At 37.9% G+C, this 17103-nt stretch overlaps 1 protein-coding gene across 3 annotated transcripts in view; it reads left to right on the top strand.

The window, feature by feature from the left end:
• Fas3 (fasciclin 3) overlaps positions 1–17103 on the top strand; it is a 442301-nt gene that overhangs the window by 419802 nt on the left and 5396 nt on the right. The window contains exon 8 of one of the 3 annotated variants that reach the window (XM_031985587.2): positions 5117–16860. The exons of the other annotated variants lie outside the window; for them this stretch is intronic. Coding sequence (XP_031841447.1) covers positions 5117–5346 — 230 coding nt within the window. The 3' untranslated portion in view covers positions 5347–16860. Of the gene's footprint in view, positions 1–5116; positions 16861–17103 lie in introns of those variants that run through there. 3 annotated transcript variants of the gene reach the window in all.

Raw genomic sequence — 17103 nt, 5'->3', positions numbered from 1 at the left:
TATAATTTTTTAAATAAAAAGACTCGACACATCAATTAGTCGTCGAGTATTAATAATTTAACTGAAGTCTCTTAGCAGCCGTATGGAAATAGACACAAGCGTCGCGTTGTCGACCGAAGGCTACCAATTATTAACGTGTTCACTGCCAGACAAATAATCACAAAGATTTCATGAAATTCTACGGTTTTTCTATTCTTGTTCCAAGCATTTTCTAAATTTTTCTCAGACGTATCGCAGCGTATAATTTCACAGAAATACATGGTCGTTGCTAGAAATTACAGCAGAAAAACATTCAACGGTGAATGGAGAGAGAGAAAATGAAAATCGTTAAATATAAACGAATCATTTCGTTCAACGGAAGCAGAATCAACGAACAGGAAATGTTTGCTTTGCATTTAAAAATGAACGACGCGGCTCTATCGGTGTTTAAAGTTACTCCCGCGCGAAGCTGTCGGAAAATAAAATCTCGGCAAATATATAATGCACGCAGCCGGCCCGCTCTCATTCGAATCGCAGATCAATTCCGGCAGCCGATCGATTTCTATGGACTCCTCTTGTTCCTCGTTCATTTTTTAATTTCATTCGGCCCCGGCACCGATGCGACGAGGACGAGAAAAAAGGAGGAAAACAAAACGGGCTTGAATTCACGGATAATATACCGGGGGAAAGAGAGAAAGGTCCGGTCCGATTATTCTCGCCAGAAGTCCGACGTATAATCGATACTCGCGCGACGAATGAACAAATCAAAATTTCATTGTTCGGAATGATCCGTTTATCGGTTAACGATTGACATATTTCGATCTTTTACGGTAGGCTTTTCCTTTTTTTAAATCAACGTACTTGTAGCCGACAATGCGGACTACAATATACAAAATCCCATCCACGATCGTTTTCGATCGCTTGTTTATTTTGCCCCATTCGTTCGATTGAAAAGGATGACGAACAAAAGGAGTATTGTGTCGGTTTCACGAAAAGAGTTTAATAATATTGTCAAAAATCATTTGAAAGATGTAGTAATGTATGTACAGAGAATATGCGAGAAGCTACAAGAAAGATTAAAAGCTTATTGATCAACTGTAAATGTGTATGTTAGTTTCTTTAAAATTAGCGTGCAGTAAGATTTACATAGAAGTGTATTCACTTTACGAAGACTAGCATCAAACGGAATTAATACTAATATTTTACGAGATGTTCAGTGGTTAATTCGCTAAACTGTATGCGTATAGAAAGTGTTTGAAACTCGACCTGAATTGAAATCGTTCGGAAGAATGGTTGAATAAGTTTAGGAAGGACCAAAGGCTGGGGACCATCAATCAAAGGATTGATTTGAATTTATCACAAATACGTTCGCACCCCAAGCATCTGTGCATGCACGTTGCGCTTCCGAGTTCCACTGCATGCACTAATATAGTACCTAATTTATATTGCATTCACCATTATTCATGCAGTGTTTTTCAAAGTTCGTTCTTTGCGGCTTACTACCGCCCGCAAACTAATTTTCCACTGAAGAGAAAAGTTCCCGGTCGGCTCGCTGGCTCGCGGAAATCCGGTGAAAAATCGCCAAACGGAATATCGGTTGCCTGTTAACGAACTGTGTTGTACACGATAAAAAAATTTCAACTTCTTCGTGAACGAATTTTTAATACGTCAGCTTGGCAAAAAATAAATGACGTCTTGGGGTTCACCGAAATTATCTTAGAACTGTTAGTAGTCTTTTTTTTTCATTACTACGTCACAAACAAATTATTAACCTTGAGTTTCCTCGTTGATTCTTAAACTTCGTAAAATAGAAGAGTGAAAGATTAGAATTTTGTAAATTTCAAATATTCAAAATTTTGTTTGTTCTTTAAATATTTAAAAAATTTTTAGAAATATTTTTTCTTGAATACCATTTTGATTAAATTGTAATTGTATCATGTGACCTGTGCGGAAGGTGTTTCCATATGGAAAAGAACATGAAAAGGTTTATAAAAAAATTGCTCGCTTTTTAATAAAATCCGCTTTTGAAATTCGCCGAGCGTTCTCATTGTTCGAACTGCCGTTAGAACGTTTTTAAACTCAATTTTGTCGAAAATGAGGCATAAAATAAAAAAATCTTACTCCGCTTTTTTTTTTATATGTTCTCGTTTGCAAAATAACCGCCCGTCAGTTATATTGCTTCTATTTAGTCAAGAATTCGTTGACGACACTGTATGTAATATATTTTCAACTTATTTTTTTTGTAATCAAAATTACACTTTTCCCAAATTAATCGCAAACGTGTATTAACACGTTCGTTGCCGCGTGTTGCATACTTGTGACGTTAACCGAAAGCACGCGCCGCAATGAAAAACAAAAAAAATTTTATTACTACCTTTATTTAAAATTATAATTAGCCCGCAAGAATGTTTGCGTTCTTTTCGTGTTCGAGCGTATAAAAAACAATGAAACCTAATAATCAGCAAAGGTTAGTAGAGTTTTTAAATAAAAGCTATATCCAAATGCCTTCAACTTTTAATAAAACGAGTATTATTAAACAAGTATTTGAAAAACACTGAAACATGACACCATGTTTATTTACGTTACTCTACTCGATAAATTCTCATGATTCTCGCTAGTAGACAGAGTTGGGCAAATTCAATGAAATTTGATACGTACATTATTAAATTAAGATGTCTCAGAGAATATTCACAGACAATTGACCATCATTCATTGAACTTATAATTTAATAAATCATTATCTGAGACACCTTAAGGAATCTAACAAATAATAACATCGTTTCCCAAAGAAACATAAGATTTCCACTTACAAACGATACTTCCCGAATGTCGGTTAATTCACTGGAATACAAATAAAAATGGAATGCTCGTATGCTATGTTTTTATTCGTCAAACATTATTCGGCCAAAAATTGTGCCCATCTCTGCGAGTAGAAACAACTTCCCCCAGCGACAAGCAACGACGAACAATCGGCGAAGGCAAGTGTGGTAACATTTGTTCGGATTGGAACGATCGGTTTCAACCCACCGGCGAATGGTAATATTTCGTTCCCTCGATTCGCTCTTATTTTCGGGGGCCGTTTCCCAACCGTAGGTAAAAGTATGAAACAGTTTTGTTTCCCTCGAACACGTTAGATTGTTCAAGCATGCTAGTGTCATTCCCTAGCGCCCTAAATTCACCCCCAACTCTTTTTCTCTCATCCAACCCCGTCCGATTTTGTTACGTTCCGGAAGACACGATCTCAGTGTGTTAGACGACAATTAGCTGATTACATATGTACTTATTTACTTACTTAGGTGTTTTGAGAGTTTTGCCACATTTACGTTTAAACTAACGTCTACTACATGTTTGCTTGGATTGGAAACTTATTATACTATTTAGTGCGATGACTTGCCTGTGAATGTTATAATTATGCGCTCCGATGATTGATCCGCGGTGAAAAGCAAACGCCTGGGTCGTGCGGCCGAAAAACAGATCGCGGGTCATCATCCGATTGCATTCGCACGACATTGACGTTGGACGGTCGCGAATACGTGAAAATTGTTATTAGTTTTTTGCTCGGCTTCCACTGGTCGCGGTACATTTATAATTAATTAGGTTTCGCGGAACTTGTTTGTGTTTTTTTTATTGTTTTTAATGAGAATTTCTGCGGAGAACGTGAAACTGTCAGATTGATCGAACGCTCGATCGAATTTATAGGACATGATGATTGTTCAAATAAATAGAGCTTATGAAACGGACAAAAAGAAACTCAAGAAATGATAAAAGTTTCCACTAGTATAGTAGTATTTGCATTTCTGGTTGTTACCTAAACTAGAATGTCACCTTTACTGTATTTTCATTGGATTTTTTTCTTTCTTCGTTGGTGGACAACAGATTTTGTACGATATTTCTTAAACGAGCCTATATTTGATATTAAGATTCTTTACGAAAAGAATGATACTATTTATTTATGTAAATGTTCATTTTAGAAATGGCACACAAATGTAGATTAACTTCAGTAATATAAATGATTAATCACAATGAAATCGATTCCTGTGCATAAATAGATTCTAAGTGCGTTGAAATTAGCTAGAATGAATAAATGAAATCTGATTACGTTGAGAACATTACGTTTTAAAGAAATATCTCAGCGTGTTTATAATTTACATTCAAATCTGTTGCGCAATTTAAATTGATTTTAATCACATATGTTTCGATTGCAACTACCGTTAAAATTGTCTTGTTAGTCACAACATTTGCTAGGAGGAAATTTACTGCACAGTTCATGTTCAGTGAGGACAAAGTGGAGTTAGAAATTATCGTTTGGTATCTACCGTGTAGCGTGAAATAGTTAATAGTACCGTTGCTATCTATGTGTAAACTCTAAACGCTAATTGATTAAATAGGAATTAGTATTAATATAGACGAATATATGACAGCATAGTAATTGTCCAATATATAAATTAAGATAAACAGAATATAATGGAGTATCTATTGCGCAATTTAACCGAGTAAACACACTCACCAACTTTGATGAACTCAATCCTTCAGAGATCAATATAAAAAAGAAATTAGAACTTCGAAAATTCTTAGAAACATGTTCTCCTCTTCAAAAGTAATTAATTTCCGTTTGAAAACCAGAAGGTGACTACAGTATCTTGATCTCAAAAACAATAGCAGCTATAGAACAGCATCCTAATGACGCATGTACCTAACTAACAAGTAACAAAGAGGATCCATCTAAATTCGCTTGAGCAACCAAAGATCCAACCGAAGCGTCGCGAAGAAAAACCGCGCTCCGAAACGAAAGTAACTCGAACACTCCGTCCGTCCAACTCGCGCGTTTGCTTACCACCGAAAAGGCAACAACCCCTTACATCATACCTTCCATCGAACAGAATCCCCCAGCCCCAAGTGAAAAGTTAAATTCAGCTTAGAAAGAAAGAACATCGGGCGCGTGACGTTCATCGACACTAACCCAAAAGCCAATTTGCTTTGCAAGCGGCGTGCTGCAATTCATAGCTCGCTAAACCAAATAATCAAACAAAAAAGGAACAATCCAAAAAAAAAGTAAAGAAAATTCCGATAAAAGAAAGAAAAATCCACACACGCACACACACTTTTGCCTTGACCGATCGTGGCGTTGCTTGTTGCAGCGAGGCGTGGGGGCGACGAGGAAGCTGCGAGCGGTGTCGGCGCCGGAAGCGAGGCGCACATCACCCCTGGAGACGAGGACGAAGAGGATCACGAGGACCCCCGCATCATCGATGAGAAGATACCGCAGGGCGGCCAAGAGAATCCGATACACGCGAGCAACGAATACGTGAACGGCTGCACGGACCTCAAGGAGCAGAAGAAGGACGAGAAGACGGACACGCCCGTTTAAACGGCGCCTGTTTGTCCATCGCGCGCGCGACGGTCGGCCCTTCTTCAAACCGCGGAAATAAGCTGTCACCATCGCCACCCTGTTCGCTCGGTTCTACGACCCCTTTGCGCTCTTCCTTTTCTTACCAACCCCGAGAAACATCTTGCTCGATGCGTTTCTTCAAGGTCACCGGATGACGAGCCGAACGATCCCCGAGCCACTGCTAGGAGATCACTTGATGGTTAGGATGACAAACTCGGCTGATCGATCACTTTTCGTTTTTCTCACCCGATTTTCTAATACTTTTGTATTCTGATTCCTGATATTTTCGATCACTAATTTACTATTCAATCACACGCAACCAATCAAAACTATAAAACTGTAAACTGGAAGGACACCTCTTCTACATGTCCTCTTCCGCTAGACATTGAGTCATCTCCTAACTGTACGTTTTCGCGTGGGATTTAGCACATTGCAGTTTTGCAGTTTATATATATAGTAGGACTCCTTGTAACCGCGATTAAAAAGTTACTGGAAAATAACGTACAATGATAACATACGAGCAGAGGAAAAGATTGGAATAGTTGCTAAAAGGATGTCGGTGGAAGTTAGGGAAATTTGAAATTTCTATGATTGAGACATTTTTTGATTGTGATTTATGGGGTACTACTGTATTCATTGTTTTCCGACGAATTGTCGATGATATTTGCTATTGAAAGAAAATCTTGTAATGCATCAGAAGACAGGTTTATTTTATTTCTTTGTTTCGTAATAGTTTTAACGAATTTTCAATTTTATAATTTTGCTATTCATCCTCGAAGGATTAACACTTTAGAAAACAAAAATGTATTGCACTATTGGAAAAATATTTTACCTTAGGACATTCGAAAGTGTCTTCTTTGAAGTTTGATGGTTCAAAGAGTAGGACTCCCGAGTTGACACGTAAAGTGTATTGTAATTGTTTATTTATTTATGGTTACTTAGTAGTCGCTGATACGATATCAGTGTAATCGATCAGGTTAGACTGTAACGAGAAGAGAGCAGCTAGGAAGGGTTTTCTTTTATTATCTCTTTATTTTATATTTTAACTGTAAAATTAGTATTCTTAATATTTATTTCAGCGTGTGAGGCATTGAGATTAAGAAACTAGGTTTTTACGTTGAGCGTGCCTAATTATTACTGCGAAGAAGTTTGACAATTTCTTCAAAAACATAGATTATATATTATAAAATGACAAATAAAACTCGTGGACAACTTGAAACATTCCTTCTATAAAATTAAATTATCGCATTCATAATGTTAAATATTTTCTACCTTGTAATAACGTAACGCAAATTATCGATTTTATTGTACCATTCACACGTCCATTACCCGTTACAATTACCATGCACGAGCAATTAAAATAGCTTCACATCAATCTTCTCCGCAAGAAAGCCTCATCATGAGTAGTCAAACCTTTTTGCAGTCACCGTGAAAAACTTATTACACGTTTAATGACCATTCCGGGGAACGTAGTTACCATAAATTGGTGTCAGTGCCATTCTGTCCCAGTGTAAAACTTAATTGTCATCGATCTTTGTGCACTGACAAACATCCGATTCACCTTTGGAAGAAACACAAGCATCGAGTCATATCAATCTCCGCCAGCTATTTTCGATGAACATTCGACCGACGGACTTTGTTCGTCGAGGAAATAGTCTGACGTGCAATTTCTCGTGATCCGTCGACCGGTCGAGATTATTCTCAATCAACGAGAAGCGCAAAGGGTTCCGGGAAACCGATCGTCGCCGAGGATTATAAGTCCTCGCACGCTCACGTGATCCTCCCCCGCCTCGAATCTCAATAGTTTAAGAAGGACGAGTCCCGTAATTATCCCCGTATTAATTTATTATTAACAAGACGACTATACGAGTGTCCAGTATTCGATTCACAGATCCGCGTAGCAAAGCGAACGACATAGAAATTCGATCGAAGAGGACAAAATGGGAACGAAATAGAAATTTTCGTTAAGGTCCGATGATTGACCCTCGTACGCGACCCTTTATTTTTCTACGATTCTTCGTCCCTTCGATGCACTATCAATTCTCCCGGGCGATCCACGATCGAGAACCCACAATCGACGTGTCCCCCAACGCCCTCGATCCCACCGCGACCATTCGCGTTCTCCATGTTCGTCACGGTGTAAGTTTTGTAAATAGGAACAGAGAACACAAAGCGGCGGCGCTATCTTCTTCACGCGCGAAGATCACGCCGGGGAAATTCGCTTGGATCAAGATACGATACAACACTTGAACACACTCTACTGTAACGTCGTACGGTCGTTGATTCTTGATTCTTTGAGGAATGTCAGCTGATGCATCAAATTTGCGATGAGTTGCTTGTTACAGTGGAACCCTTTGCTTCTCTGAATTGACCGTTCTGCCAATGGGTTTATTGGCAACTATTCATTATTATCGTTACAGCTGGATTTATTAAGAAGTTTATGCAAGTTAATTACAGAAGAGATATAACCCATAAATAAGGGTTTTGATTTATTCTGTTTGTAAAGTGGAACAATCGTGATGGAAAGCTAACGAAAGTTCTGCTCCTCGAAGTTCCAGGGAACAGAAATTATTAACTCCTCACTTTATAATATTGTTATTGGTATTTTACTGAATGGTATTTTAACCTGCAACCTCGTTTCATTATGAGAAAATATTAATGATGTAACAGCTGTTGATAATCATAAAACTTAATTCTAACTTAAAACTGTACTTCGAACAGTAAAGGTTCCACTGTATCAAAATCGAATAGCAAGATTGTTTCCCGTAAAATTCACTGCAAATTGCAGTCGTTATCAGGTGAACCTCGAAGGATCAAGGATCTAGAGACTGCTAAAGTATATCGTTTAAGAAGCAAGTGTTCATGAACTGTCCTCAAAATGTACCGTTCTACGCTAGAAAAAGGAATAGCCGGTTCTTCAGCGAACACTTTCGTACGAGCTCTGCGACTTTCTTCTCTGCGCAATCAAATGAAAATCGAGTCTCAGAACATCGGACCCTGTTCCCCTTTGGTACTAAGCCAAATGCACGCGAAAGGTTCGCGGGAAAATGTCGCGGCCGCGCGTGTTTTGTACAAATAAATACTTAAAGTTTTCTTATCCTTCGTTTTTCCGAGACAGAAAAACTTTGTTTCTCTGTTACTCCGAAACAATCGGCGCTGCGACATTTTCGTGTGTATCCGACCTTAGGGAATCAGGAGTTCGACTCGAATTCTGGATACCGAGGCGACGATCACCGCTTCAACCCTACAGTAAACGCCTCCATCTTGGACGCGCAGCTCGTAGCAGCTATTAACGAGATTTAATTAAGCGAACGATGACGGGAGGACGATCGAGGTTCTCACGACGACATGAAATACTCACGTCAGCATAAACAAATCAAATTTTGTAGTCGAGGTTTCTCTAAAAGACACTTCAATGTCGGCGGTTGGGGAGGGGGGAACGAAACAAACTATCATTGACCGCGTTTGCACGTTAAGTTCCATCTCTCCGTGGCTTTTGAATACTTTCAAGGTTTCCTTAACCGTTGACAATTCGTATCAAAATGAAAATTTCAGCGTTTAAATTTCATTCACTCATGTAAATTTGAATTAAATTTGGATTAAAGCATTGACGCGTAAGATTGTGCTTTTAGTAACTGTAGTTTATTGTCTTGAATCAAAAAATTACGCATATTAGTAATGAAAGATTGATTTTCATCGTTGAACAATCAGGTATACAGGATTATTTTATTCGAGAGCCTTTCCAGTGGTGGTCGACGGAAAAGAATTATTGCCGCGGAGAGGAAAAAGTACTTCACATGCAGATGCAAGGAAAACACCATTAATATCGCGCCGTCACAACGTTCAAAGACAAACGAACACATTCCACGATGTAGCTTTCATTCATAGCCAGGCCTTTTCCCCTCTTTTCCTTTTCTTGTCATCGAAGCGCGCGTGCTGACTGACGTGTGATCGTATCGCCTTTTGTAATTTAGAAGGTTTCTCGGACAGTATTATTTAGATCGGAGTATAAGGCCGTGCCGTTTCCCGTTTCCGATTCTAGGGTGGCTGGTACCGCGACACCGTCATGACACTTTCCCCGTCAATCGCGGTGTTATCGACGAATCGAACGAAAACTATCCAACGATGATGTTCCCTCATCTCGAACGATTTACGATTAAAACAATCCACGGAAGTCTACGGAAATTTCGAACGGAATCTCACGATCGTCAACCCTTCGGATTACGTTCGTCTTCGAATCATTCGTGTTGTTGCCGCAGTGTTTTTAACGAGATTTTAAATGTCGTTTTTTAAACGATTTTATTCGCAAACGAAACTTCGATTTTAAACGAGTTTTTAAAGAGATTTCTATTGCCGCAGGCAAGCTACGGATGCGTGTGATAATTTCGAATGTATCGTGCAACGATGCAATAACTTTAGATAAAGAGAGTCGAATATAGAGTAGAAAGCATAGCATGTTTACTTGAGACCTCTTTCTCTTGAAAGTGGAATTAAACATTCATACTCATTGCACATGATAACATTATGCATTTCTTCTTGGAGTCTCGTTTCACCATCTTCCATATCGTTGAAAAATCTATCTTTTAGGAATATACAAATGGAACATCTTGCATGGAAACAATGGTTGTTCCTTCTGTTTTATGAGATGTTTATTATAAAATATCTTAAAAGAATTGAGTATAAGGTAAACAGTATTCAAGGGACTAATTTCGAACCGAAGGGTTAACGTAACACGTAAAGCGACAGTTTCGAAACCGTAACACATTTAACAATCACAGACTTTCCATTCAGCATTTAATTGTAAGCCGCGATCGTTATGATTCACTTTAGTCAGAGACTCATCCATCCGCCGCGCACCTATTTTATATCTTCGAGTTAAGACGAAGACTGGAAACATTCCACGGATACCAAGACTTTTTACCAAGAACAGTTTTATAGATCGAATTTACAAATTTACCGAGTATTACGACCAATACTATCCTCGCTACTCGACTGCGCGTACTATGTATTTAATGTTTTATCTTCGCGTGGTTAGAGTAACGAAATTCTTCGCTGTGGAAATTCTTTAGGCAGCTAGCTTCAATCTTCATTCTTAATTGGTCTCCTTGTGTCAAATCAATGCGACAATAAAAAAGATCAACATAATCAAAAAATGAATAGTCAAATTTTCAGATTTGAAATTTAAAAATTTCTGATATTAAATTTATAACATTTATTTTAAGTAAAGTCGTTCTTATAATCGGTGTTTCGATAGAGATTGTAAATCAAGCGTTTAAAATGGACAAACTAAAAATTTTACCACAGAAAATGAAGTATTGAAAAATTCTCTTTTCAACGAAATATTATTTAAATTTCTAAATTCGCAGTGAATAAATGATAAATCGATGCACAAGGGCTGGCTGCTCTTTCGCGTTTATCGGCACGTGTTGAATTGACACGGGGTGACGCATGGAGGTTGATATCGATAGGTTCGTTCGCCCCGAGGCCAAGTCTGACATTTTCCCTTTCGTTCGCGACGGAAATAGTATTCGCAAAGTATTCTCGCTTCATTGACCTTTTAACCCCTTGGCTTATAATATCGCGTCAGACTCGTGGTGAAGATTTCAAACACCATTTAACAAACATATGTTATCCGATTTTTTGAATTTAAATTAAATATTATTTTCCTGTTATTAATCACTCTATCTTAGAACAAACATGAACATAGAATATACCTAAAATTTTTCTCATTTTTTTCAATAAATTATTACGCGTTTGAGTGTTAGGGGTCTCTGCAAAAACCTAGTCGTTTCAGTTTAAAAACTGAATTACGCTTTTCTATTTTTACATAGAAAATTTCGAAATAATACGATCGTTATATGTCTCCATTGATAGGCAGATAATAACAAGAATCAGAATAACTAATTAGAAGGAGAACAAATAAATAAATTTACTTTGATTTTACGAACCGATAGGCGGGCACTTTTAGAACGGAGAAGCGTGATCGCGTCGCTTGTCACTCAAACGGTTAATGACAAGATTACAGCGATCAAAGTATAGAAAGAAACCATAGGGCAAGGGGTTAAAAGGATTATAAAGGGACGCGTTGCGTTTTCCGCTATGCCGTCCTTTCTACTGTTTCTCGAGCGCCATTTCGATCGATACATTTTACTTTTCCCTTCGTTCGATGCACGAGAGGACAGATTTAACAGGCCGGATGATTTGATCGTTTCGCGACTCGCAGACCCGAAGAAATACCTTGGGGAACGTTATCGTGTCGGCGACAGCCTGATGTACGGATCGGAATGAATATTCATTTATCGATCGCACTGGAACACCCAAGCGGGATTAAAATAGCTGAACTTGATGATAAAGATCTTTCGTAATTCCTTCTGATGCGTGAAAGATATATTCGGATACTTCACACGGGTACGGATTAAATCCATGTTACAGGCGATAAGATTATCGATATTTTTTGCGCAAGAATAGGTCGAAAGCTTGATATAATTCGATTTATAATTCATTTATTAAACACCACGATATTTGATTATTTTCCAGTTTTTATTATATCTCCTAAGTCTACTTCGGCAAATTGATTTTGATACATTGACTAATGTACTTTGCAACGATTATTAAGAAATTTCATTATGTTTAATAGTTTTCGACTGGGACTCGGTGCCAAAAAATTTCTCTTAGTTTCATTATACACTAAAAATTTAGAAGTCTTTTTAGCATTATTCGATAATGTGATCGTGCTCGCCAGAGTCGACACGCGTTTCATATAATAAATTCATATAGATGTAATTTCTTTTCCTATTTCACCTGATTCTTACACAAAAAAATGTTGCGAATCTTGTGCTGCATCCGAATTTCACGGAATTCATCGGTAATGAGCGATCAACGAAACTTTCTCGCTAAATAAGGAATGAAGGAAAAGAGGAATCATTAAACGGAACGAAACCAATGAGTCCAGCGCCGCGACCGGAATACTCTCAAGAAGTGACTTTCGTAATTTCATTGTCATTCCCGTTGACAATAAGTGTTGTTTGTAATTTTGTACGGGCGATCTTTGCTTAACTCAGTCCTCGCGAAACCAAACGTAAACGGAAGAGACGAGAAGACAGCGAAATTCGCGTGCACACACGTACACGGACAAATACACACACCTACAAGCGAACGAACACGAACACTCTCACACACGTCGGACAAAGAAAAAAGTAAGTTCACGAACGTAGGTCTCCACGGTGTCGTACGGAAGGATAATTGAATCTTGTAAGAATTGTTTTTTTTCGGGGGATAAAATAGAGAAAAGGAGGGAGAAAGAAAGAGAGAAAGAGAGTGAGTGGACGGGGAGAGGACAGAAGATCAATGATCGATCCCCGTGTCTGTCATTCGTTGACGAAATATTTCCGAATTCTGCACATACACTCCTTCACTTTTTCCATATGCGATCGTGTTTTCACTTATAAAGAGGGATCGTCCTATCCGACGAGTTCTGCGTGTTCTCTATGCACGCGGGTGGAAATAATTCGTGCCGCTCGGGCTGTGATACGGTCGGCACAAAAACGGCACGAATTATTTAGGCAACTCGCGTGTCTCACTACCCCATTCGTATTAACGGAAGAGAAAGCATCGAGAGATTGAAAATCAATTAAGTTTCGTCGAACGGAGCTCGTCGGGCACAGACGATCGGAATTAACTGCGTGTTGTATATATTAAATATATATATATATGAAAATAAATATTATGGTACGAGATTGAATAATAGTAATTGAATATATTATATTCTGTGTCGGGGGCACTTGGCTTGCAAAACTCGTAAATATTAACTGGAATACTTATTTATCCACTTGCACTCCAATTGCCGTGCGACCTGTCGTTATCCGTGAAATTTTTTGAGAGGAAGACTAATTATTGGACAGAGAAGTGTCAGGGTTACACTTAAGCGTGATTTAAGATGTTCCGCGTGAAACCAGGGGACGGGTGAGGAGGTAGAGAAAGGAAAAAGTAAAAAAAAAAAAGAAAGAAAGGAAGAAAGAAACGTGAACCGCGGGTTTCGCGACGCGGTTCGAATGAAAAACTATAGATGGATATTAAGGAGATATTAAGGATCGATTACGTGGATGTATGTTGCCAATTAAGTACTTTGTATCGCGTCCAGGACGCTGGGACGTTGGTCGCGACGTTGCGCAGCTTGAGACGCGTCCGAATTGCTGAAATTCTTGGGATCGTTCGCACGTTCTGACGACGATCAAGAGAAAACGCTGCGAGTTTACTGCCCTGACGTGCTCTTGTATTTTTATCGGGTTAGTGACGTACGAGGTGCCCATTTTGATCAGATCGTTCGTTTCCTGATGAAATGACTAACGTTTTAGAACTCTTAAACAGGATTCTCGAAAAAGAATTGATTTCGTCGAAGATCTTAGTGGAACGAAATTATCATTATATATACGTTAATATTGTTTTTAACTCTGTAACATTTAGATTTCTAATTCAGATTGAAAGTAATTAGTGTTTCACTTCTGTAGCCGAAGCATATTAAAATATTCAGAGTTCTGGAATGTTTTCCATCGAACAAACACCTTATATGTCGTAACCAGATATTGCAAATAACTTCTAAGAATGCCTGCCGTTTTTACATTAGTTTTATAGGAAACGAAACACCATACTGCCCATGTTAAGCCTTTTTATCTCTTATGAGAGCGAACATATTTTACATTAAGTGAGTGTTGACACAATTAAGCAGTGAATTATATAGAGATCTTCTTGATTTATAGTACGCGTGTTAATTATTCATGTATTGACACGTGTTATGGAGCCTAAGAGACAAAGAAGAAAAATATAAGTTTTTATATTCATTCCTGTAAACCGGCCACGATTTTTGAACATCTTTATTGTGCCTGTGAATCACGCGATTCCCAGGAAAATCTCGGGGAATTGACTTTTATGGTTGTTGCGGTTAAGATGGCCACGAGAACTATATTTTTAGTGCCTTCTCGAAAGATGGTCAAGAATAAATTCCACACTATCGATTGCTGTGGTGATAATTTACGGATTCAAGCATTCTTTAAAGACTGTAGCCTAACTTTCGAAAATGTTTACCACGGTGAGAGTCGGGATAAGAGTAATAAAAATTTTATTTGCTTCGTTGCACGAATTTTATGGTAGCTGTAAAATACTTTTACTTTAATGGCGACTGTAACATTTCGACTCCTATTTTTCGAAAATACGTTTTGTTATGTTCAATCAGGAATTTTTCATTGTCAACAAGAGGAAAGGGAAATGGTTTAAAATACCAACACAGATAAAATCGAAATACTTCGCTACGATTTTTATCAGATTCAAAGTAAAATGGAAATCTTAAATTCTCTTCGATTACTATCAATAATGTCTTAAAAGTGTTAGACAACATAGAGTTCTAAATAGTATTTAGATCAAAAGTAAAGTTATTAATAAAGAATGAATCTATTATTGTTTAGTTATCAAATATTCCCGATTCATTCCAACGGCAACAACAAACTGCACAAAAAAAAACGAATCAACTCGTTTTCGGTTAACCGGCGCGAAATATTCCTCGGTCATCTTCAGCGCAACAGGTGTTCTCGATAGATCTGCAAACAAAAATAGCATAAGCAGGTTGAAAGAACCTGTGTCGAAAATCACTGCCAAAGCATGTGCTGCATTAATCGTAAAATCACTTCGCAATCATCCCATTCTCAGAAAATCGACAAAAAAATCGATTTAAAGCGCAACGGGAGGGCAGAAACCGCGCGAACCATTCGTGGACATCATTTTGGACGCGTTCGGTCTGCGTAACGACCGCCGTAACGAAGTGCGTCGACGCGATACTCGATTTATGGAGAGTTTTAAGGATATTACGCGCGGATCTACGTTAATGTACAAAAAAAATGAAGAAGAAGATGAAGAAATTCCTTACGGTACATTTTTAATGATATTAAGTAAACTTATTTCGTAACTGATTTCTCTGATTCATTAACGTGTAACGATAATTATCTATTAATTTAAACGATACGCGATGATCATGCCGGCGAGAACGACACTCGTGCGCGTTTACATCGAAAGCATGCGTGTGTGCACGCACAGCGAAGAAATGAAAGAACGGGGGATGCGTGCACGCGTGTACACATTTATTAATTATTGTACGTTTAATTGTATAATGGCGAAGTTCGACTGTCGAATAAAAGAAGCGCAGCTGGGTTATCGTACGGTTCATAATAAACTGTATCGTCTATTCGCTCTGCAAACTAATGTGTCTCTCTGCGTCGCGTCTCGACTTTTTGAACTTTAATTTTCTCTTCAAGACAGCGGCACCGATCACCCGATGACCCAACTATACTGTCGAACGGTTAAAAAAAATGGCGCGAGCAAGCGAGAACGTTTAGAACTTCCTCGTTTTCGCGGATCGGCCATTCGAGCGTTCAATCTTCGATCGCGAGGGTTTTGCGTTTTCGCCTTCTTTTCCCTTAGGTTTGTAAATGAGGTTTAGCGAGAACGGCTCGAGATTGAAAATTTTGTAAAACTTCTAATTAACTCATAAGGAGATTAATATTGTAATATTGTAAGAAGCATGATCGTTGGCCATACAATGGAGTATAAATATATATATATTATTATTGTATTAATAATACATATATATATTTATGTTAACGTAAGTCTAGATAATATTAAAAATACGACTATAAAAGAGACAAACGGATTCGCGAATACCTGAAACAAAAAAAAAACGGTGTTCTCTGAAACATTTTTAGAAGTCAATCAAGGTTAATTGTTAGGCGAGCTATCGTAATGCGACAAATTGACAAGGGAACGTGCGTTGCTTGCGTTTCTTTTATTTTTTTTTCGCTTCTTTTTCCTTTTTCACTGAGAACGTCGGTTTCTCGACGATTCTCCGTTTCTCGGTACCGGAAACGTTACTTTCCATAATTTCTTTCGTTTCATTTCGTAACGAGGGCCCAACTGTAAAACAGCATCACTGCGGTGGAAGCACTTTAAGAATACTTCAGAGATCGCTACTTCGAGACGAGAAGTTTTGTGGGGAAAAACGATTAAAGAATTGCGATTTTAAGAATTTAACAAAAGGGAGGAAAGAAAAAAGGAAAAAGAGGAATACTTGAAAAGTAAGCGCGTAAAACAGAAAAAATAAACGGCGAAGTTTGAATGTTATACGGTCGATAAATGGAAGTACGAGAAAAAATATGTAACACACGAATACATACACGCATGTACACACGGACACACAGACACATTACGAGCACATAAAGAATAAAAAGGGAGAACAAAAAAATAAGAAGATACGAATACGAGAAGAACATGAACATTTTGTATCTGTACTTGTAGATACAACGCAATAGGCAAGAGTAAAATCTAATTAAGAATTCAAATGAAGTTAATATATAGAGAGCTGTATGTAATTAATTGTAAGTTCATTCATCGCTATGATATTATACTTAGGTATTATATGATTTTTGAAATAAAACATTTGTTTTAAATACACACGAACGTACACGAGAATCTGCCATCCTTTTACCATCGCCATGATACTTCTGTAACTATCATTTCGTTTTAATTTACAAAATTATGTAACTGTACCTTTAATAATATTAATTGTTTGAATTCGATTCACTGGTAATATTAGTTCTCCAAAATTTTCACTACTAATTCGGACTTGCTTGAATTGTTTTCACAGTTTTTCTCTAAATTCTGATTAACCTGTAAAAATTAAGAATATAAAGATGA

The sequence above is a fragment of the Nomia melanderi genome, chromosome 5, assembly GCF_051020985.1.
Source record: "Nomia melanderi isolate GNS246 chromosome 5, iyNomMela1, whole genome shotgun sequence".
Lineage (NCBI taxonomy): Eukaryota > Metazoa > Arthropoda > Insecta > Hymenoptera > Halictidae > Nomia > Nomia melanderi.
The sequence above is the reverse complement of the archived record's forward strand: the minus strand, read 5'-3'. Positions and strand labels throughout refer to the sequence as shown.